At 38.1% G+C, this 18,805-nt stretch overlaps 1 protein-coding gene across 1 annotated transcript in view; it reads right to left on the bottom strand.

Annotated features, from left to right (window-relative positions):
• The window catches only part of Slc2a13 (solute carrier family 2 member 13), a 198,251-nt gene that overhangs the window by 81,587 nt on the left and 97,859 nt on the right, over positions 1-18,805 (bottom strand). Inside the window, exons 3-4 of the mRNA XM_004628062.3 lie at positions 8,832-8,995; positions 3,218-3,338 (exon numbers count right to left, since the gene is read on the bottom strand). Coding sequence (XP_004628119.2) covers positions 3,218-3,338; positions 8,832-8,995 — 285 coding nt within the window. The remainder of the gene's footprint in view (positions 1-3,217; positions 3,339-8,831; positions 8,996-18,805) is intronic.

Genomic DNA, 18,805 nt, shown 5'->3' with positions numbered 1-18,805 from the left:
TACCCAAACAAGGGGTATTTTTCCTAACCTCAGCTGATATCCTATGATGGCTTTTAGAGAGGCACTAGAATATTCTATCACTTTATATGCTTCTTTATACTTTAATCTGCTAAAATGCAATTCTTAAAGAGGTTCTTTAATATGTTCAGTTAATTGAATCTAATCAACACTTAAAGTAGCATCATTTAAAAATATTCTAAATATAGAACGTTCTCATGGAAATTATGTAGGACATTGAATTTCTTAAGGCGAAAGTCACTGGCAAGCCCCAACCTACAGCAGTGCCTTTTAAATAACCAGTGTCTACTGAACTGAAATGAAGAACAACTTCTTGAATTATTCAGTTTCACATGTGCTTTACTTCAGTCAGAACAGATCAGCTGCTTATCACTGTCTTCTAGAGCTTTCTGTAAGAAGTGATGGGTTAACAGGTGTAGGCACTGAAATTTTACCAGGAGAACTTAGTGACCTAGTGAGACCCTGTCTCAAAATTTTAAAAAGGTTTAGGGTGATAGCTCTGTGTAGCTCTGTAGCTTAAACTAACTCCCTTATTAAATCTTATTTCAAGGAGAAAGCACACTATATTTACAGTACGGACATTGTCTATCTGAAAGTATTAAGCAAGATTTTCGTATTTGCTTTTAATTGTAGAAAACTATAAAGATAGTTTTAAAAACAAAATCAGTGGCAAGTGTGATGGCACACACTTGTAATCTCAGCACTTGGGGGCTGAGGCAGGAGGATCTCTGAGAGTTTGAGGCCAACCTGGGCTACATAGTAAGTTCAAGGCTGGTCTGCACTATATGGTGAGACCTTGTCTCGGGAAAAAAAAAAAAGAAAGAAAGAAAGAAAGAAAGAAAGAAAGAAAGAAAGAAAGAAAGAGAAGAAAAATGACCCTATCCCGACAAACGGATTAACCAACCAACCAACCAAAGCAGAAACAAACCCAATTAAGAAAAATCAGAGGGTTACTTATATTTTATGAAATTATTCAGCTTATAAATATATACTGTCAAATTATTTAAAAACTAATATGCTACTCTTTTTTAATGTATTTAGTACAGGGTCTATAATGTGTCACTTTGTAGATTGTACTCATAGTGATCCTCCTGTTTCTAGCCTTCCAAGTGCTGGGATTACAGGTTTGCACCACCATGCCCAGTCTCAACTGCCCTCTCAGCGTGCCCTGGGGATGGGGCCTGGCATGCCATGCCAGGGATCAAACTCCAGCCTCTGTGCTCTGCCTAAGCAGGTGCCTTAGTCTGCTGAACTATCTGACCAGCTAATATGCTACTCTTAAAGAAGGCATGCAATAAATGTCTGTTATACCCCTTTCCTTAAAGGACACCTACAGTTTGTTTCTGCTTTAAGAATGGCTATATTATTTTTTAAATGGCTAGTTTACTATGAGAATAAAACTAGGCTATATCACTTCATTCCATCATAATTTTATATTGAAATATTAGATGATCACTTAGGAAAATCAGAAGGATCAACAGATGATAAATTGCTATAGAAGGACCTATACTTAGGTAATAAATATTTTTCTTTCAACTCTAAAAGTTAACATCAGAAAACTATTTCATTATATCAATCATCAAAAATTTATAGGCATTTTGTATTAGTCCATATAGTCATTTGAACATCAGAAATTTTAAAAATGTTTTCTAATATTTTCTACATGATTATTTTCTGCTTTTGCTTGACCTGACAATATGAACCTTATTCTGACCACAGACATTAAATGAGACACTAGAAAATATCCTATGTGGCTCAAGCAACAATACTTCTTAAGTGAATCCTACAGGTAAATACACATAAACTACCTATTAAAAAAAGGTAGAGAATGCAATGTTCTGCCAACAGCTCCAGCGTTCTTGTCGCTCATGAGGTGGATATCCAAATAAAGATCACTATCATCCAGAAAGTCTGTCCTGTTTATGTTTTATTATTGTAACACCTTTACATATTATTAGGACAAAATAACAGACATAAAACCAACAGGCCAATAAATAAGCAGGTAAGCGTATTAGACAAAAAGCTCATTTTCCAAAGGCAAGCCAACAGCACAATTTAGGACTGTAAAGGTATAATAATGCCTTTCATACGGTTGTAATGAGAAGCTGCCACAGTGCTAAATCAGAAGCTCTAGCTAGACAGCATGTGCAGCTTAGTGTGGAACGTTGTTTCATTTCACATCAAACTTTTTTAGGGGAAGTGTGTTCCAGAGATTGAATGCAGGGCTTCCACTGCCAACTCTGCGCTCAAGACCAGGGCTACAGCCCAAACCACGCTCCCAGAACTAACCTAATAGATCACTTACCCACTGGTTTGAGGGTTGCACCCATCTGTTTGAAGCGAAAGGATCTAATTTTTTATTTTTCTTTGGTGAAGCCGGTCTCATTTTACCCACACATTAATGGAATTACTGGCTTTTGGACAGTTAAAATCAGTAAAAAAAAAAAAAAAAAAAAAAAGGAAGAAAAAAAAGGTGGAGTTACATTTAGTTAGCTAGACTCTGCTGCCAAAAATATTAATGGAAAGACTGAGTCACCTTTTCAGGAGCTCACCTGTGCCTCTTCAGCTCACCGGGCCTTTCACCCATTCCCCACCCATTCATCACCCAGTGCACACACATTAGCCTTAATGAGCTCTTAAGCCGGCAGCTGCCATTGCAAAAGTTTGTTTTTGTTTTTGTTTTTTTCCATTCTCATTTTCCACCTCCAGATCTTCTGGAAGAACTGCATGAGGGTATGGGGACTTTGTTTTCCATTTAAATAAAGGGACCCATGAAACAGGGACTTTCTTCTCCATTTAAATAAAGGGACCCATGAAACTCAGTAAAGAATAGTTGTCAGAACAGTGAGAGAATATGTGCATCTTGTAAGTTTAATGGCTGATTCCTGGGCCATTTATTTCACCCGGATCACAGATGTCACCAAGTCATATATGAGCCAAGCTAGTTTTCCTATACTCCCTACTTATAAGAATATCCAATTTTAATTTCCAGAGAAACATTATCAAATTGTTTCTCACAATTCACTTTTTCCTTAACTCCTTAGGCTCATGTCTTTAAGGTTCTTCCCTCCTCCTGATAGCCTTCTGGACTACCTTTCACAATTTCTTCCCTTCACACACAAGCCTGAAGACCACTCCCATCAAAAAAGAAAAGGCTATCAGAATTAGGATATGAAAATGTGACATAACGACATCTCACCTGTATCTTGTGCAAGTATCATTTTCACCCGAGGGAGCGACAGGCTTCAAAGTGACACGTGGGGAAACCTGGGCCGAGAGCAGAAATCCCAAGGCAAGAACAACAAGTGCTACAGTGGTGCCTAAAAAAGAGGTTTCACATCAGTGAATAGTTGATATGAGAATAAAATTTAACACAATACAACTGCTACTCCAAGAAAAAAGTGGTAATGATACAAACAAATAGTAAAGCACTTAGGATACTGACAATGTTGTTGAGTGCCTATTATATCAGGAAACCCAAAATAGGCAACAGATTTACTAACACTTTTTTCAGAGCCAAGAAAATTATTCTAACCCTACTGGATCATGTAAGATCTACCTAAGTCAGTAAACTCAAACTGATTATTTCCAAAGCAGGTGAAAGAATATTTCTTATTAAAAAGGAAAAAGCATGTATTTTTGGAGGAAAAAAACCCTTTTAGATACCAGAAGTGCTATAACACATTCACATATTTCTTTCCTGTTAGTATTTCAGAACATAAAATGTTGATTTGAAGAAATGACATTGGTGTTTAAGCCTTTTGCTCAGAAGGCCCAATTCTGAGTCCCTGATATACCCAGACGGGGAACAAGAAAGTTTTCAAATTTCTGATCATTAGTCTAGCCAAAGAATTATAAGGATAGAAAAAATAGTGTCCCAGGAAGAAAGCAGCAATGGTTGCATTAATCTGTACAATTTATTAGAATGAGACAATTATGTTTAAAATATGGAATTTAGGAGGGCATGTATACAGTAGTCAAGATTTTATTGGTTTAATTGGAAGGTAATTTAAGATAAGACCAGAAGTATTAAAAGAACAGTGTTAAATAAATTTGGGGAATACTGTGCAGAAACATTGATAGTTCTCTGCTGAGATGTACCATGTTAAACACAGTGCAGTAGAGATGCCCTGGGACTCAGAGGTCATCGGTTTCAGTACAAGCTCAGTCTGGGACGTATCCTAACCTTGAATCCAAGTCTACAGCAGATGGGGATGAGACATCACAGCCTTACAGAGCTTCTCAGGTGATTATGAGGTGCAGGCAAGACAAAAACCCTTATAACAGAATATATCCCTTAAAGAGAAGAATGTGTCCTAAGTAACTGTATTTATGGGACAAACTTTAAAATGATCCTCTAATCCTTTCATTGAATCATATACCATAAAACTACCTGAGTTACCTTTTTTCTTTAACAAGTTGCAGATGTTTTAACCAATAGCTTGTTACTATTTAAAATGCTAGATGTTGTGCCAGATGATTCATAATTATAACCTAGGTTTGAATCTTAATACAAGAAAACTTTGGATGAACAGATTTTCTTCAGTCTCCTGGTCAGTATGGGAAATCTTTTTATTCTCTTAAGCAGAGTTCCAGTAAAGCACACTGGTAAGATTCTGGAATTTGATAACTGTTTTGTAATAAGGATATTCTCCACAAGAAGTGAAGTGTGTTAGATTACGGCCATCTCCAAAAATATTTGATGTAATGTTGCATTAGTTATGTAGCACATGTCTTGGATTTTTACTAAGTACTAAAAAAAACAGAGAAAAATCCCCTTCCTGAGCGCTTACAGAGTATGACTAAGAAGCACTAGAGGAACCTGTTTATATGCACATGCTCTAGTCTTCAGAGATTCTAACTTAGTGGATCTGAGATAGAGCCCGTGAATCCACATCTGAAAGTAAGTCGCCTTGGTAGTTCGCAGGCAGGTGGTCTACAAGTAATGTTTGCAGAAATACCACTATCAAAATATATGCTAGTATAACACATTGTGTTTCTGGTCAAGATTTTATTGCCTACATAGTTACACAGATATAAACCTCATTATTTAAAGAAACAAGAAGTTATTAAAATTGAAGCACTTATGAAAAAAGACCAGTTTTCTAAACACATTTTGAAAATACCACAAATGAGGGTATAATAAAATGTCCCACATTTAAAAGTATTCATATGTGACATATTTTATGTTTTTCTGTAGTTTTTTTGTCCATGCTTAAACACAGTTTATTTTGAGTAGTTTTGAAAGAATGGAAACATGTTCAAAAAATATTATTATTGTTATTGTTGTTTGAGACAGCATGAACTATGTAGTTCATGCTGGCCTTGATGTTGCTATGTAGTCCAGGTTGGCTTTAAACTCATGGTGATTTTCCTGTCTCACTCTCTCAAGTGCCGAGATTAAAGGCACTTGCCACTATGCCCTGCTTCACAAGTTATTCAGATGTAAGATGTTTCACCTTTTTAAACCCAAAATAATAAGTCACAAATAGGGATGACTAAATCATATGTTTAGGAATTCTAATATTAAATTTTCAAAGTAATAAAAAATTAAACCAGAACATTGTTAGTACTATTACAATATCACAGATATATCTACATATGAATAAATAAAACAAAATGTAGTGAATTAAAAACACATGAATCAACTAGTATTCAAGTGTGAAAGCCTCATCTATTGTGAGGGTCATTGTGGAGAAATGCTAACATACTAACAGAACTGTGTAGTGCTAAGGCTTCTTCTGAAGAAACAAATTTCTGCCGGCCAGTGTCTTCCTGTGGACCTCGTGGATCACAATTAAAAATAAGAACTGCATAAGCACCACTATTTTTACAGTCAAGTGTACAGATAAAAGAGGAAACCTGTAATTAGAAGCCAGGCCTTCTCCCCCCTAAACCACTCCACTCTACATTCCGTTACTTCAATTGGATACATGACAAGATCAGATGTCTATTCCATGGGTTGTGTGATGACCAAGTAAGAGGATCACTGTGAAGGATTTTGGCTGGAGGAGGGTTTGGCTGAAAAGAGGTGACAATCAGGGGAAGAAGTCTTCAGGTTGCTCATGAGAAGCAGTTCCTGAAATCCGTTGGTCTTTCCTTCTACACAGTTGCCTTAGGAATTCTTAACTTCTTATCAGTCCAATTATTTAAATACAGGATGACCATAAATTGCATTTTTATTAATTTTATAAGACAACATAGCAGGAAATATAAAAATGACAACTTATAAAATTTATTCAATACAAGAACTGACCAGTTGGAATGACACCTAAGCCACACTCAAATCAGTACTGAAACAATCACGCTGCTGAGCATCACTCTCAAGGTAAACTGTTAAGTACTTCATAGCAGTGGGGTACTGGACTCCTCTGCAGAATAGCTGCAGGGAGGTGAAGCGCGATGTCAGCTGGAAGACCTCAGGAGAGTGCCTGGGTTACGATGAGGGAGGCTGATTTTGCAGGGTGGCTACAATGACAGGCTCACTCAGGCAACCATAATGCTGTGATAGCTAACTGCTCCGAGTACAACTGTGTTATGCAGTATCTTAAAAGCGATATGAGAAAGTGTTAAATCCTCATTACAGTGGTATAGTGAGGATAATTAATCCCCATGTATAGGTCAGAAAATGGAACTTTGCTCAAAGCCATACAATTCAAACTCAAAAACTGTCTGGAATGCCTCAAAAATTCTGCAGAACTGATAAGAGCCTGACTGGACCATAACAAATACAAGGCACAGGACGCTAGAAAAAGAGTTCAATCAGCAGTTTTCCTCAAATCTCAAAAGCCCAGTCATAAAATTAAGCCCTTAAATTTTATTTAACAATAGTCCTCTGAAGATAGCAATGTATGTTAAAAAAGAAAGCAGTGCATTAAAAAAATCTGAAAGCAACTATTATCTCTTCATGGTGTTGACCAGAACTGCAGGGGTCAGCAAATTCAATTTCTAGCACACTGTAGGAATGTATTTGCAGTACAGCACTCCTCATGGTAATCTGTCCTTTTGTTTATCCACCCTAAGGCTACGGCTCCATTCACTGCTGGACAGCTCTAGTTAATCAGAAAAGTTTTCTTATATTAACTAAAAGTCTATGCATTCATCAATAGCATCTACTATCTGCTATATCTAATAACTTTTCTTTAGGTTTTCCTCTAAGCTAACCACCTTTGCTTTCTGCACCAGACTTATAAATGGATGGCTTTTAAACCTTCTCTTTCCCCTCACCTCCTTCATTTACCCTCATCCTCCTTGCATATCGTGGCTATTGCAATCACCATGGCTCTTTACTCCCTTTCTCACCTTCGCCTCAATGTGGATATTTCAGTACTTTAGTTCCACTCCTGTTACCAGACTGCCACTGCTCAGGCAAAAATAGAAGATAAAAGTGCACTATTTCTAAAGGGAAGGTATATATTCCCAGTAAACTGAATTTGGGACTGAGTGTATTTTCTCATCAAAATCTGGGACACATTGACTGGTTTAGGTAAAATCTAGTTAACATAAAATTTAGTTAATGCTGTCATGGAAAATATATTTAATGGAAAAGTATTTTAAGTGCAAATATATTTATATTTATTAGAATACAGCTAATAGCTAAGTAGGAATATGCTTACACATTAGAAAAAATTTAAAAAAATTCTTTTTTGTTGAGCTAAGTTCTCACCATGCAGTTCAGGCTGGCCTTGAACTCACTTTGTAGCCCAGGCTGGCCTTGAACTCACACCAATCCTCCTGCCTCAGCCTCCTGAGTGCTGAGATTTCAGGTGTGCACACCATGCCCAGCTCAAAACTTTGAAAATTATAAGATCAACCAATGTCAAAGAAGAGTTGTAGTCTGACGTCAAACAGTTCTGTGTTACACAGAATAATAAACAAAATTATTAACACAGAGGACTCCTAAAAGCACAGAAGGTTTTGAACTTAGCTATCATAGAAAACGATCAAAATTCAGTCTATAATTTAGGATTGTTTTAGACTTTTTTTTTTTTTTTTTAAGAGGGGGGTACTAGGGATCAAACTCAGGACTTGCACTTGCCAGGCAGGTGCTTGAGCTGCTGAGCTACCTCACAGGCCCTGGGGTTATTTTAAGCACCAAGAGTACCATCTTACTTTGTGAAAAAAATTGTATGGTTCCAATAATCCACTGTTAGAAGATTTGGAAAAGAAATGCTTCAAATTCGTTTTCCTATCATTCCAAGTTTAAATATATTTAAAAATTACATGTTAAATAATGAGGTAACTAATACCAAGCTTTTTCAAAGACAGATATGATCTCTCCTTTCATGTTTATTTCCAAGGCAAACTCCAAATATACACACAAAAAATCCCTTAGTAGATCCATGTCCCTCCTCCTCCTCCTCCCCCTCCCTCTCCCCCTCCCTCTCCCCCTCTTCCTCCTCCTCCTCCTCCTCTTCCTCCTCCCCCTCTTCCTCCCCCTTCTCCTCATCCAGCCCCTCCCCTGCTCCTCTGTTGGACACAGGGTCTTGCTATATAGTGCAGACTGGCCTTGAACTTGTTTTATGCAACTCAGGTTGGCCTTCAACTCACAGTGATCCTTCTGCCTCAACCGCCCATGAGCTGGAATTACAGGCAGGGACCATCACGCTCAGCTTCCTACAATCCATGTCTATTTACAATCTAATTTCTAGTCACCTATCATAAATTTGTAAGGACCATGCTTTTTAATGAAAATGTTTTGTGTCTACCACTCTAATCTTATACTGTTTGGTTAAGAAACCAATAATAGAAAGTGCATCTGTCTTGGAAGGTGTCATCAATAGGAAACGTGAATTCTTCACACATGTACCTACCTGCTAAGCTCCCGAAGGTAAGCTTTCTGCGGCCCACTTTCTCAACGAGCCACACTCCCACAAGTGTGAAAATGAAGTTTGTGAAAGCTGTCACTGAAGCCAACCATATTGCGAGTCTGTCATCTTCCACACCAGACATCTGCAGGATGGTGGCACTATAGTACCTGCAAGACAAACAATGGAACAATGGTTGCTGAATGTTTTTTTCTCAAGAAAGTTACTCAGAGACAAAAAAATGTAGATACCTCAGAAAAAGAGGAATCATGGCTAACTATAATAATATCAAGTTATCAGCTCAAAGGAGCTGTTTATAGGAGCACAGCCACAAAATGCCCCCTAAATGTCTTATACGGGAGGTAGGGACTGGAAGGGATGGGTCACTGGAGACGTGACTGGAACAGCTGACTCTTCTGGCTCTTCCTTCTTCCACTATGGCCTCCTGGCCACTATGATGTACAGAGCCCTCCCACCATGCTGCTTCTGCCACTGATCACAGGCTGAGACTGTGAGCCAACATCAACCTCTCCTCCTTCTAAACTGTGGGCACATTTTTTTGTCCCAGCAATAAGATACGTAAAACAGAAAACTGGTACCAGGAGAGGAGTAACTGCTGTTGACATGGCTAAAGTGATTGTACTTTGTTTCTATCTCCCATTTTAGTAGTCCCTTAAACTTTACTACTTACCCCTCCCTTTAGCGAACCATAAACCCATCAAAGCCAATAGATAAAAACAAACTACGGGTAAGCTAAGATTAACTGCATGCTGCCTGACAAATGAACACCTGGGAAATGTAACTCTGTGACCTTCTGTGAAAACCCCTGCAATGTAGTTGCTATGGCGATTGGTAACTTGTTTAATGTATAAAAACCCCTGAAGAACAAGGCCTGGGTCTTCATCCATTCCAGCCAGCTGAACACAACTTGCTTATACCCTGTTGGCCTCCATGAGAGTTTTTCACTATCTGCCATTACACCGTGATTATACCTGACCAGTTCGGAAAGGTTTGGAGATGCAATTAAGAGAAGCGGTAAAACAGTGGTTGCAAATCTTTTGAAGTCCTAGTGCCCAACTGCCACACAAAACTCACTTATTTACTGCAAAGTGACAACTAATTAAATTTGATACTGAGGTTTTTGTTTAGAACAAAAACAACTGTTATCTGACACTCAGCTACTGGGCATGACTTGGCTCGCATGCCAGCAAAGCACGCACCATGTGTCCACTGCACCACACGTGCCACAGGCTCACAACCACTGACCCAGAATGTGAGCAGTGCTTGGGGTGTGCCACTGGTCAGAACTAAAAAGACCTGTTGGAAATAAGGACTCTGTTGGCAGTTGGATTACAGAAAATGCACAGTCAGTCTGTGGCAGAAAATTTATCTTTATTTTGCCTATGCTCAGACTCAAGAGTATAAATGGGAAATGACTTTAAAGTACACTGCTTTTAGAAGAGAGCCTCAGGAGGCCCAGATAATTCAGGGTTGCCTAGGGAAGTATTTCCTGTTGTTCAACCATCTGGGCACTCATGGGCCACTGCAGTCATGGCCCACGGGACGCAGCTATTGTTCTCAGTGGCAGCAGATGCTAAGGCCATTTACATGGTGATGGTTTCTAGGTATTCAGAATGCAAGAGTTGTGGGGTCACGGAAGCTTCCACCCAGATTTCACAAGACCGCTGGGGAGGCCAGGCAGTGTGCTATGGTGAAGAAAGTTCATAAAGTTGTGAGAGTGAAGCCGTACTGGCACAAGAGACTTCAGGAAGGTGTAGACACCAGAAATGTGGATTGTCTGCTGTGGAAAGTCACAGGCAAGGAGCACAGCCAGCCCACGAGAGAGGCCATCTGCTCCGAGACTGACAATGTTACAGGCACTGGTTTAGCCAAGCCCTTTGAAGCTGACATCTCACCACAACCTGTCCAGAATGCTGGATATGTAAGATTTAATGTTCACCTTTGCCGATTTTCAGTCTTGCTTTGGCCTGACTGAATTTATGAGCCCAAATAAATAGCTCCTCCTTTTAAATTACAGATGTTGAATATTTTGTCCCAGTGACAGGAAAGCTGACCAACACAGAGGCCTAAAAACTTCCAAAGTAAAGCATATCCTATCACTAAGGAGAGTGACAGTTTGTGATTTCACTCGAAAACTACCAAGAATAAGCTCCAAGTTGAAGTCATGAATCAGAAGTCATTGTACACTGTGAACTAATGTTCTTAAAAGAATGAAGTGACTCATTGCCTGTAATAAGAAAATGTGATCAAATGGTAAAAATGAAACAAGCAAAGAATTCTCTCTTCAAAGAATATACAAGAATATGTCAGGATATACCCAGTAATACATGAGAACATGGTTTATGTGCATGAGAATGTGTTGTGGTTCCTGGAAAAGTGGACACTGGTCAGGTCAAATCTCCAGCATGATCTGCCTGATTAGCTCCGAGACTCATTTTGTACTAAATGAGCTCACTGGAGACTGGTTTTTAAGACTATAATGCAAGTTTGTTGCTGCACATTGTCAGATATGTCTGTGACATTTAAGGATGACAGGTTTCTCGCAGAACAGTTCTTTTCTGGTGAAAATGTTAGCAGCTATATAAGTTCCCTACTTTAAAGCTGACCTGAGAATAAAGAAAGCAAAAATACTTCTATTGATTCATGATGAGATGTAGTAGAATTTAATTCCAAAGGCCCATTCTGAAATACAGCATTCCCTAGCAATTTTAGGCATTCTAAAAGATGTTCACTTTAACCCGAATTCAACAAAAAGAACCAAGCAGTATGTAAAATCAAGTTGGTATCATCATCATTAAAAATTTACAGTTTCCATATACTTATTAACATTTTCATATATATCAGAACTCAAATCTTTAAAACTACATTTGGAGTGATTCACTAATGGCTTCTATTTGGTATTTTAATTAATGACAGTTCATATGTAAAATATTATACCAGTATGAACACATTCATTTTGACAAGTTTTCCTATTTTTAAGGTAGTAAACTAAACTTATAAATACTATGCAGAATGACAGATGAGTTTTGCTAATCACATTAAAAATTAGACTATTCTAAAATTTTTGAATTCTGACTGATGGGGCAAAAGAGACTCCATTTTAAAGAAGTAAGGTTACTTAAGTTCACTTGAACCATTGATAAACTCATTCTCTCACCCCTCCCATGAAGCTAACCATTAACTCACTTAGAGAAAATCAGGGTCATAAAACAGGAACAAATAACTAAGCGCCCGCTTAGGCAAGTGCCAGGACCAGGGTTCCATCTCTAGCACCACATGCCACGCCTGCCCAGCCCCTGGGCAGGCTGAGTCGGCCACCAAGATTGGGCGTGGAGGTGCACACCTGTAATCCTAGCTCTGGTGAGGCTGAAAACAGGAGGATCACTATGAGTCTGAACTGCATAATAAGAACCTATACCAAATAATTAAAAAAGAAAAAAAGAAACAAATAGGACAACTTTGAGAATAGGGCAAACATTAAACCATAATGCCCTATGGCAGATAGATTTGTCAACAGTATCTGAGAAATGTAAATGTTCTTGTAAAATTCCTAAAAATGAGATAACGTGGTCACTATGAAAACCTGAAAGGTATACAACCTGAAAGCAAAGTTCAGGCAGGTAATGACAACTTTGGGAGTCCTGATGAAAAGTCGGGCCATCAGTCAGTCACAAGCTTGCAATAATAGCGTGCTTATTCCTATGTACTTGGTCTTTTTGTGTGGAGGTTCATCTTCACTGCCTGTCATCTGCTGCTGCATGACAACTGTTATAAAAGGGAACTACCCAGTGAAAGTACTCCCACCATCATGAATTGTGAATATTTTGCAATCAAGAGTGTACAGTGATGATAAAAATTATGAAACAATCCATCACATCTGAATAGTGCATGACAGGTTCCAAGTTCTACTTTTTATATTTTCATAGAGACTTGTACAGCAAGGTCAAACTAAAGGGCATCCGCTGAAAAACTAACATAAAATAACTGACCTAAAAAAGACAGGAAACAGAAATCTTTACAGAAAAATCAGATAAAGTCAAAAGAAGTTGAGATTTGCCATACTAAAATATCAGTCTCTCTCCAATGTTTCATGAAAAGATATTCTGCACAAAATAATTCTTAGAAAAGGATACATGCATGAAGAAACTAAACAAAACAGAGACTATTTTGATGTTTTTAGTTTTGTTAGAATAAAATAACAGAATTGTAGGGCTTAAGTTTGGGGATATACAGGCAGTTGTATAACAGATTTTTTAAAAAGTTTATTTAAAATGAAAAAGTGAACAGGCATTAAAAAAAAAAAAACAAACAAACAACCTTTCATATTGCCAAAGCATTCTTTTTTTTTAAGAGTCAAATTTTTTAAGGAGTCAGTGCAACCCAACACTGCCTAAGGAACCCAAAGCCTATACTGAGTACTAACTATATAAGTTAACTTACTATATAACTTAACCAGGTAAGTTACATGGGTTACTAAGATCCAAGAGATATTACTAGATCCTTTTGCTGCCTTGAAGAGACTTTTTCATTTTGGTGTGTATGTGAGGGGTGCACTGGTAATTGAACCCAGGATCTTTGTTTCTAGTTACCTTCCCAGCATCCCTGTCCTCCCATTGATTTTTTTTTTTTTGAGATAGGGTTTTGCTAAATTGTCCAGTTTTAGCTACAACTTGTGATTCTCCTCTTTTATCCTCCCACCAGCGTGCTGTGATTATGCATGTCATCTCTGTTTGCCATGCCACACACAAGCCTTTTTGAGTTTTGAATCAAGAGAATGAGATGAAAATAAATTTTAATATCCCAGGGTGTACAATTTATAGTACAGTGTAAACCATAATGCACCAATTTTATTTGATCAGAAAGGTTTCTTGCAGATAATTTATTGTCTGTAAATGCAGTGGAAATGAAGGAAATCACATATATGAAGGCCAAAAGTGCGACAGAAAATGATAGGTTCATAGAACTTAGATATTTTATCTTGACTGAATATAAGGTACACATGATGAAGAGGTATGACATAAGGCTGTGACAGTTTCTATTATGGAGAGTTGGTGACTGCAATGTTACCTGTTTTGGAATTTATTTTGTAGGCAACGGAAAATCATGAAATAGACTTTAAAGAGAAAAAATAGGATGAAATCTAAGCTATGAAAAGATAGCTCCATAAACCCTGGTGACTGCACCAGGGGTGTGTGATCTTGAAGCATATTTCAAGTCATTACATACCACTAGGCCACTGTATATATCTGTAAACATACAGCGAGAGGTAGGGCTAAAATTCATGGATGGGTTTTATTTCCCTCTCGGCAAGAATTACACCTTTGGTATACCTTTTTTCCTGGACATACTACCTTGAGCTTCACTGCATTTTCCTTTCTCTACCATTAGTAAATGTGCTTGTTTTTATTGCTGCCATAACAATCCACAAGCTTGGTGGCTTTAAAACAACACAAATTACCCAACAATCTGTATGTCCGGAAGTAATCTGAAAGGGGTTGAGTAGGCATCAAAAACTAAAGGACTCATTAGGACTGCATTCTTCTCTGGACAATGATTTCCTACCACCTTTTAGAAATTTCCTATATTGTGAAATTCCTGGCCAAAGGCCCACTAATGCTTTTATTCTGACACTCTCTTTGCCTCTGTGTTCTACATTAAAGACTTTTTGATTATAGTGAACATACTCAGATAATCCAGAACAATCTCTCCAATTAAGGTAAATCGATGAGCAGATGTGTCATTCTGTCTTCACTGCCTTTTGCCATAAGGGAACATATTCACAGGTTCTAGAAATCAGGATGCATGTACTTTAGGAAAACCATCATTCTTTTTGTCTATCACAGGAAAGACTTGAGTAAGCAGTAAAATAAGCAAAAGATCAATAATTAGAAGAGGGTGGTGAAAAATGAAAGACGAGAATATTCACTCAGAGTAATCAGTTTTAAAGAAATGCAGATAACCATATTCTTTTACATAGGGTAAAGGCTGCCGAGCTAGGTCAGAATATTCACAAATGTTATTTTTAAAAGTTGGGTCATGGAATTGTAGAAATATACATTTAATTTCTGATGTTTTCATAAATGTTATTAGCTATTTATGTAATGGGTTACCATTGTCTTTACCACTTTCTAAACCTTTATTGAGCATTCTAAATTTTCAAGGGCCTGAGTATTCATTCAAAATTGCACAAAGCATAAGAGGATCCTTCTTCACACATGGACAACTAAAAATGGCTTTCTTTGCTTTTGGTCTCAAAGCAGGAATGCCTTCAAAGTCATTTCATATGATGGGTCAGACACGCTATCATCTCCTTCAAACAGTCTCTGGTCAGACTTGGTCATCTCATACATATCATGTCTTCCCAGAATGAAGCTGAAAGACCTGAGGACAACATGTTCTCACAGAGGACCAGCTTCCCAACCTTCTGTACGGGTTACAGAAAGCAAAGGCCAGAGCCACACATGCATTGCTGTCTTATGTGACATCCAGCTTCCAGTCTTAATGGTTAAATCTGTCTAAAACCAAAGAGTACAAAAGAATACGTAGGCCTTGGTAATGACAGCCTTTCCTAAAGATGCCTTTAACTAGCCATGAAAGAGTAATCATGAATATTGTATGTGTTTAGCCAAACACATTTACTAGGGGGCTGGTGAGATGGCTCAGTGGTCTAAAGCACCTACTTAGAACAAGCTTAGCAAAACCCAGGGACCACGGTTCAATCCCCCAGCACCACATGCCAGTCAGCCCTGCCCCCCCCACACAAATAAAAAAAAAAAATTAAAAAAAAAACACATTTACTAAATTCCTGCCTGAAGAAAGCATTTCCCACAGTTTCTAACAAATCTCAACTATTGCGCTTCCTGAGGCTAGAGCCTGTTTTCACTAATGCCACTACTGCAACTTAGAAGCAAGAAGTACGTATTCAATAATTGTTTCTCTTGGCCACTGACCTGCACGTTTACGACTGTCCCTGTCTTCTTCTCTCCACAGCCTTTCTGCACTTGCTCTGGCCCTGGGAAGCAAGCATGGGCATGAGGCTGCCCCTCTTTTACCCTGGATCTAGGGCTTAGTTTTTCTCTCTTGCATCCTGCACTCCTCTGGTCCAGAGGGTAAAAAGGAGGATGAAGAAAATTGCCCTCCTTAGCTTTGTGGTTGCTTTCTGATTAGTCACGATTCCTCCCTGCAGTGCTCTTCTGCCTCTACCCTGCGGCACAACTCTTGGTGGGGGCAGCAAACCATGGACCACCCGCGCGGCACCTAGAACCCAACTGCTCCACTGCCCAAAGCCCGCAAGCAGCTCTGACTCTCACCAGCACTGCCCACCCCTCAGCTCACCTGAATTCCCCCACACTGTTCTTCACTGTCTGGGAGACATATCCATGGACTGCGTCTCCTTTTAGTTCTTACCACCCTCAGTCACTCCTGCACTTTCCTGCAACTATGGAAGGAGCATTTCTATTTCTAAAATCAGATTCTCTCAGATATGTATGTACAGAATGACCTGGGAGGAGGTCCTGTTAAGACACACAAGCTGTTAGTACCCACCCTACAGTGCCCATCCAGTAGATCGAGGACGAAGTAATTTGCATTTCAAACAAGTTTTCAGGAGATGCTCCTGCTGCTTTCAAAACCATTTCCCCCAAATCATCATTATAATCCCTTTTCCCCACATCCTCAAATTCCCAGGACTGTCACCTCTTTGTCTGATACATGTCATAAAGTTCATGTGCTTATGTCATTATTTTACTCTTCATTTATACCTGTCAGTTGAAAGGATCTAGAAAAAATGGACAAATCAGCCTCAGCAGAAATTCCCTAAGACTTACACTTTATCTTACCTAGCATCTTTTCCACCCTCTGTCCCAGTGTACCCAGCCTCAGCCGAAACTCACGGATGCTCCCTGAGGAAGGACGCATACTATTTCTTTGTCTCACGCCACCAAATCCACCAACCTACCCAGCCTACCTGGCAAGGACTACTCATGTCAGTCACTACTCAAATATCGCTTTTCATTTTTTTCCTAACATGTGCTACTAAAATTGTTCATCTCTTCTGCATTTCCCCAGCAACTTAGCTGTATCTCATACAATACATATCACTGTCCTCCAACATTAGTTACTTAAACACAATGATGTTTCTTGTACTAGACTATAACCACTCCACAAAAAAGCCAAAGCTCCTTAAATGTTTATTGAAATAAATAAATGGAACAATATGACCCTTCCAATTCTTTTTCCTCCCTATACCTATCTTTATGGAGATATAATTCATGTACTATCAACTTTATTTTTTTAAAAAATATCTAATGTACTGGTTTTTAGTATGATTAAATTTGAATATTCTGAAATGAATGTAGTAACTAATATGCATAATAAATTATTCAATCCAGAGGCCCTAAACAAATAAAAGGGTCCCCTGGAGTAGGATGGCAGGGAAGGGTAGAAGGTATGTCTCAAACGCTTAGTTTTCTCAATGTACTCCTCACCACTCTCTCTGTCCCCATCCTCTTTCCTCCTTGCTGTTCTGGTCAAGTTCCCAGATTCCTGCATGGCAAAGAACTATGTGTGTATTACACCTGAGCTTTCTACCAGAGCAGGGACTCAAACTACTCTTTCTTTCCATCCACCATTTATTATCTCTTTAGTTTCCTTTTTTCTATTAATTTTATTGAGAAACAAATAGCAATGAGACAGTTTCAAAACAGCTTAGTAGGGCAGTTACAATATATTAATAGGCCGAGCTGCAAAAGGCTCAAGTGAACAACTTCTGACAATGCCAGTCCTATGGATAACCCACTATTATTTTTTTTTTTTTTCCTCAGCACATTTTTTATTTCTTTTTTTTTTTTTCTACAGTTTTATTGATAAACATATAGCAATGAGACAGTTTCAAAACAGCTTAGTAGGGCAGTTACAATATATTAATAGGCCGAGCTGCAAAAGGCTCAAGTGAACAACTTCTGACAATGCCAGTCCTATGGATAACCCACTATTATTATGGACTACTGGACTATATTGGATCATTTTGCTGAATTCATGCACCTACAATATTTAAATGGCAATAGAATACCCATCTCTGACAAAACTATCTCTTTAGTTTTAATTGGGCCCAGCTAACACCTTATTAAGGAGGGGAAAAGGTGACAGTTATTTAAAATTCTTCTCAGGAAGCTTAGAGTCCCAGTGTGGAAAAGGGCAGGGATTGGCATTTACTTCAGGAAAAGCACTGCTTTCAGCATTGACTATCAAAAAAGAATAAAACAATATTTTATTTTAATCTGTATTGGCCTTCAAAGGTTTATAAGTAAAAGTCTGCAGGTTTTTTCTTAATGCTATATAAAAGCCATTTTTCAGAGCATGGTCACAAAAATGTGAATGTGGCCATGCAAAGATTAAGTCCTACACTTATTATCTGTTGCTTATAACAGTTTTATGCTATCTCTGTGGACTCACAAGTTGGACAAAACAGACCAAAATTATGCAGAATGCAGAGGAAAGAAACAAAATATAAAAGTATGTTGAAAGTAGAACCTCATTTATCAAAATAAGACAATTACACTACAATGCCAGACAAAATATTTCTAGAAGGACTAAAGTACATTATTTCTTCTGTTTCCAATTTTCCAAAAACAAGCACACATTCCTTAAGCATGCATGTAAGGTATTAAAATTTGGTAGACTGGACTATTGTCCATTGTATTTAAGCAACTCAGCCCTCAGTGTGAATTAAGTCTAATTATTTTAGGTAAATCCAATCTAAAAAAGTCATAAGGAACTTACATATGTTTGTTACTCTTCTGAGAAAGTTAGTGTTTTCAATCTCCTGGTGACTACATACCACAAATAAGAATGGCAATAATCCTAGCTTAACTATTCAACAAACATTTAGACATGCTGATGGAAATTGATGTTTTAATAGAAAATATAAAATGGCCAAAGGTCTCAATCAGATTAAACTA

Source organism: Octodon degus, unplaced genomic scaffold (genome assembly GCF_000260255.1).
Source record: "Octodon degus isolate 3935 unplaced genomic scaffold, OctDeg1.0 scaffold00021, whole genome shotgun sequence".
NCBI lineage: Eukaryota > Metazoa > Chordata > Mammalia > Rodentia > Octodontidae > Octodon > Octodon degus.
The sequence above is the reverse complement of the archived record's forward strand: the minus strand, read 5'-3'. Positions and strand labels throughout refer to the sequence as shown.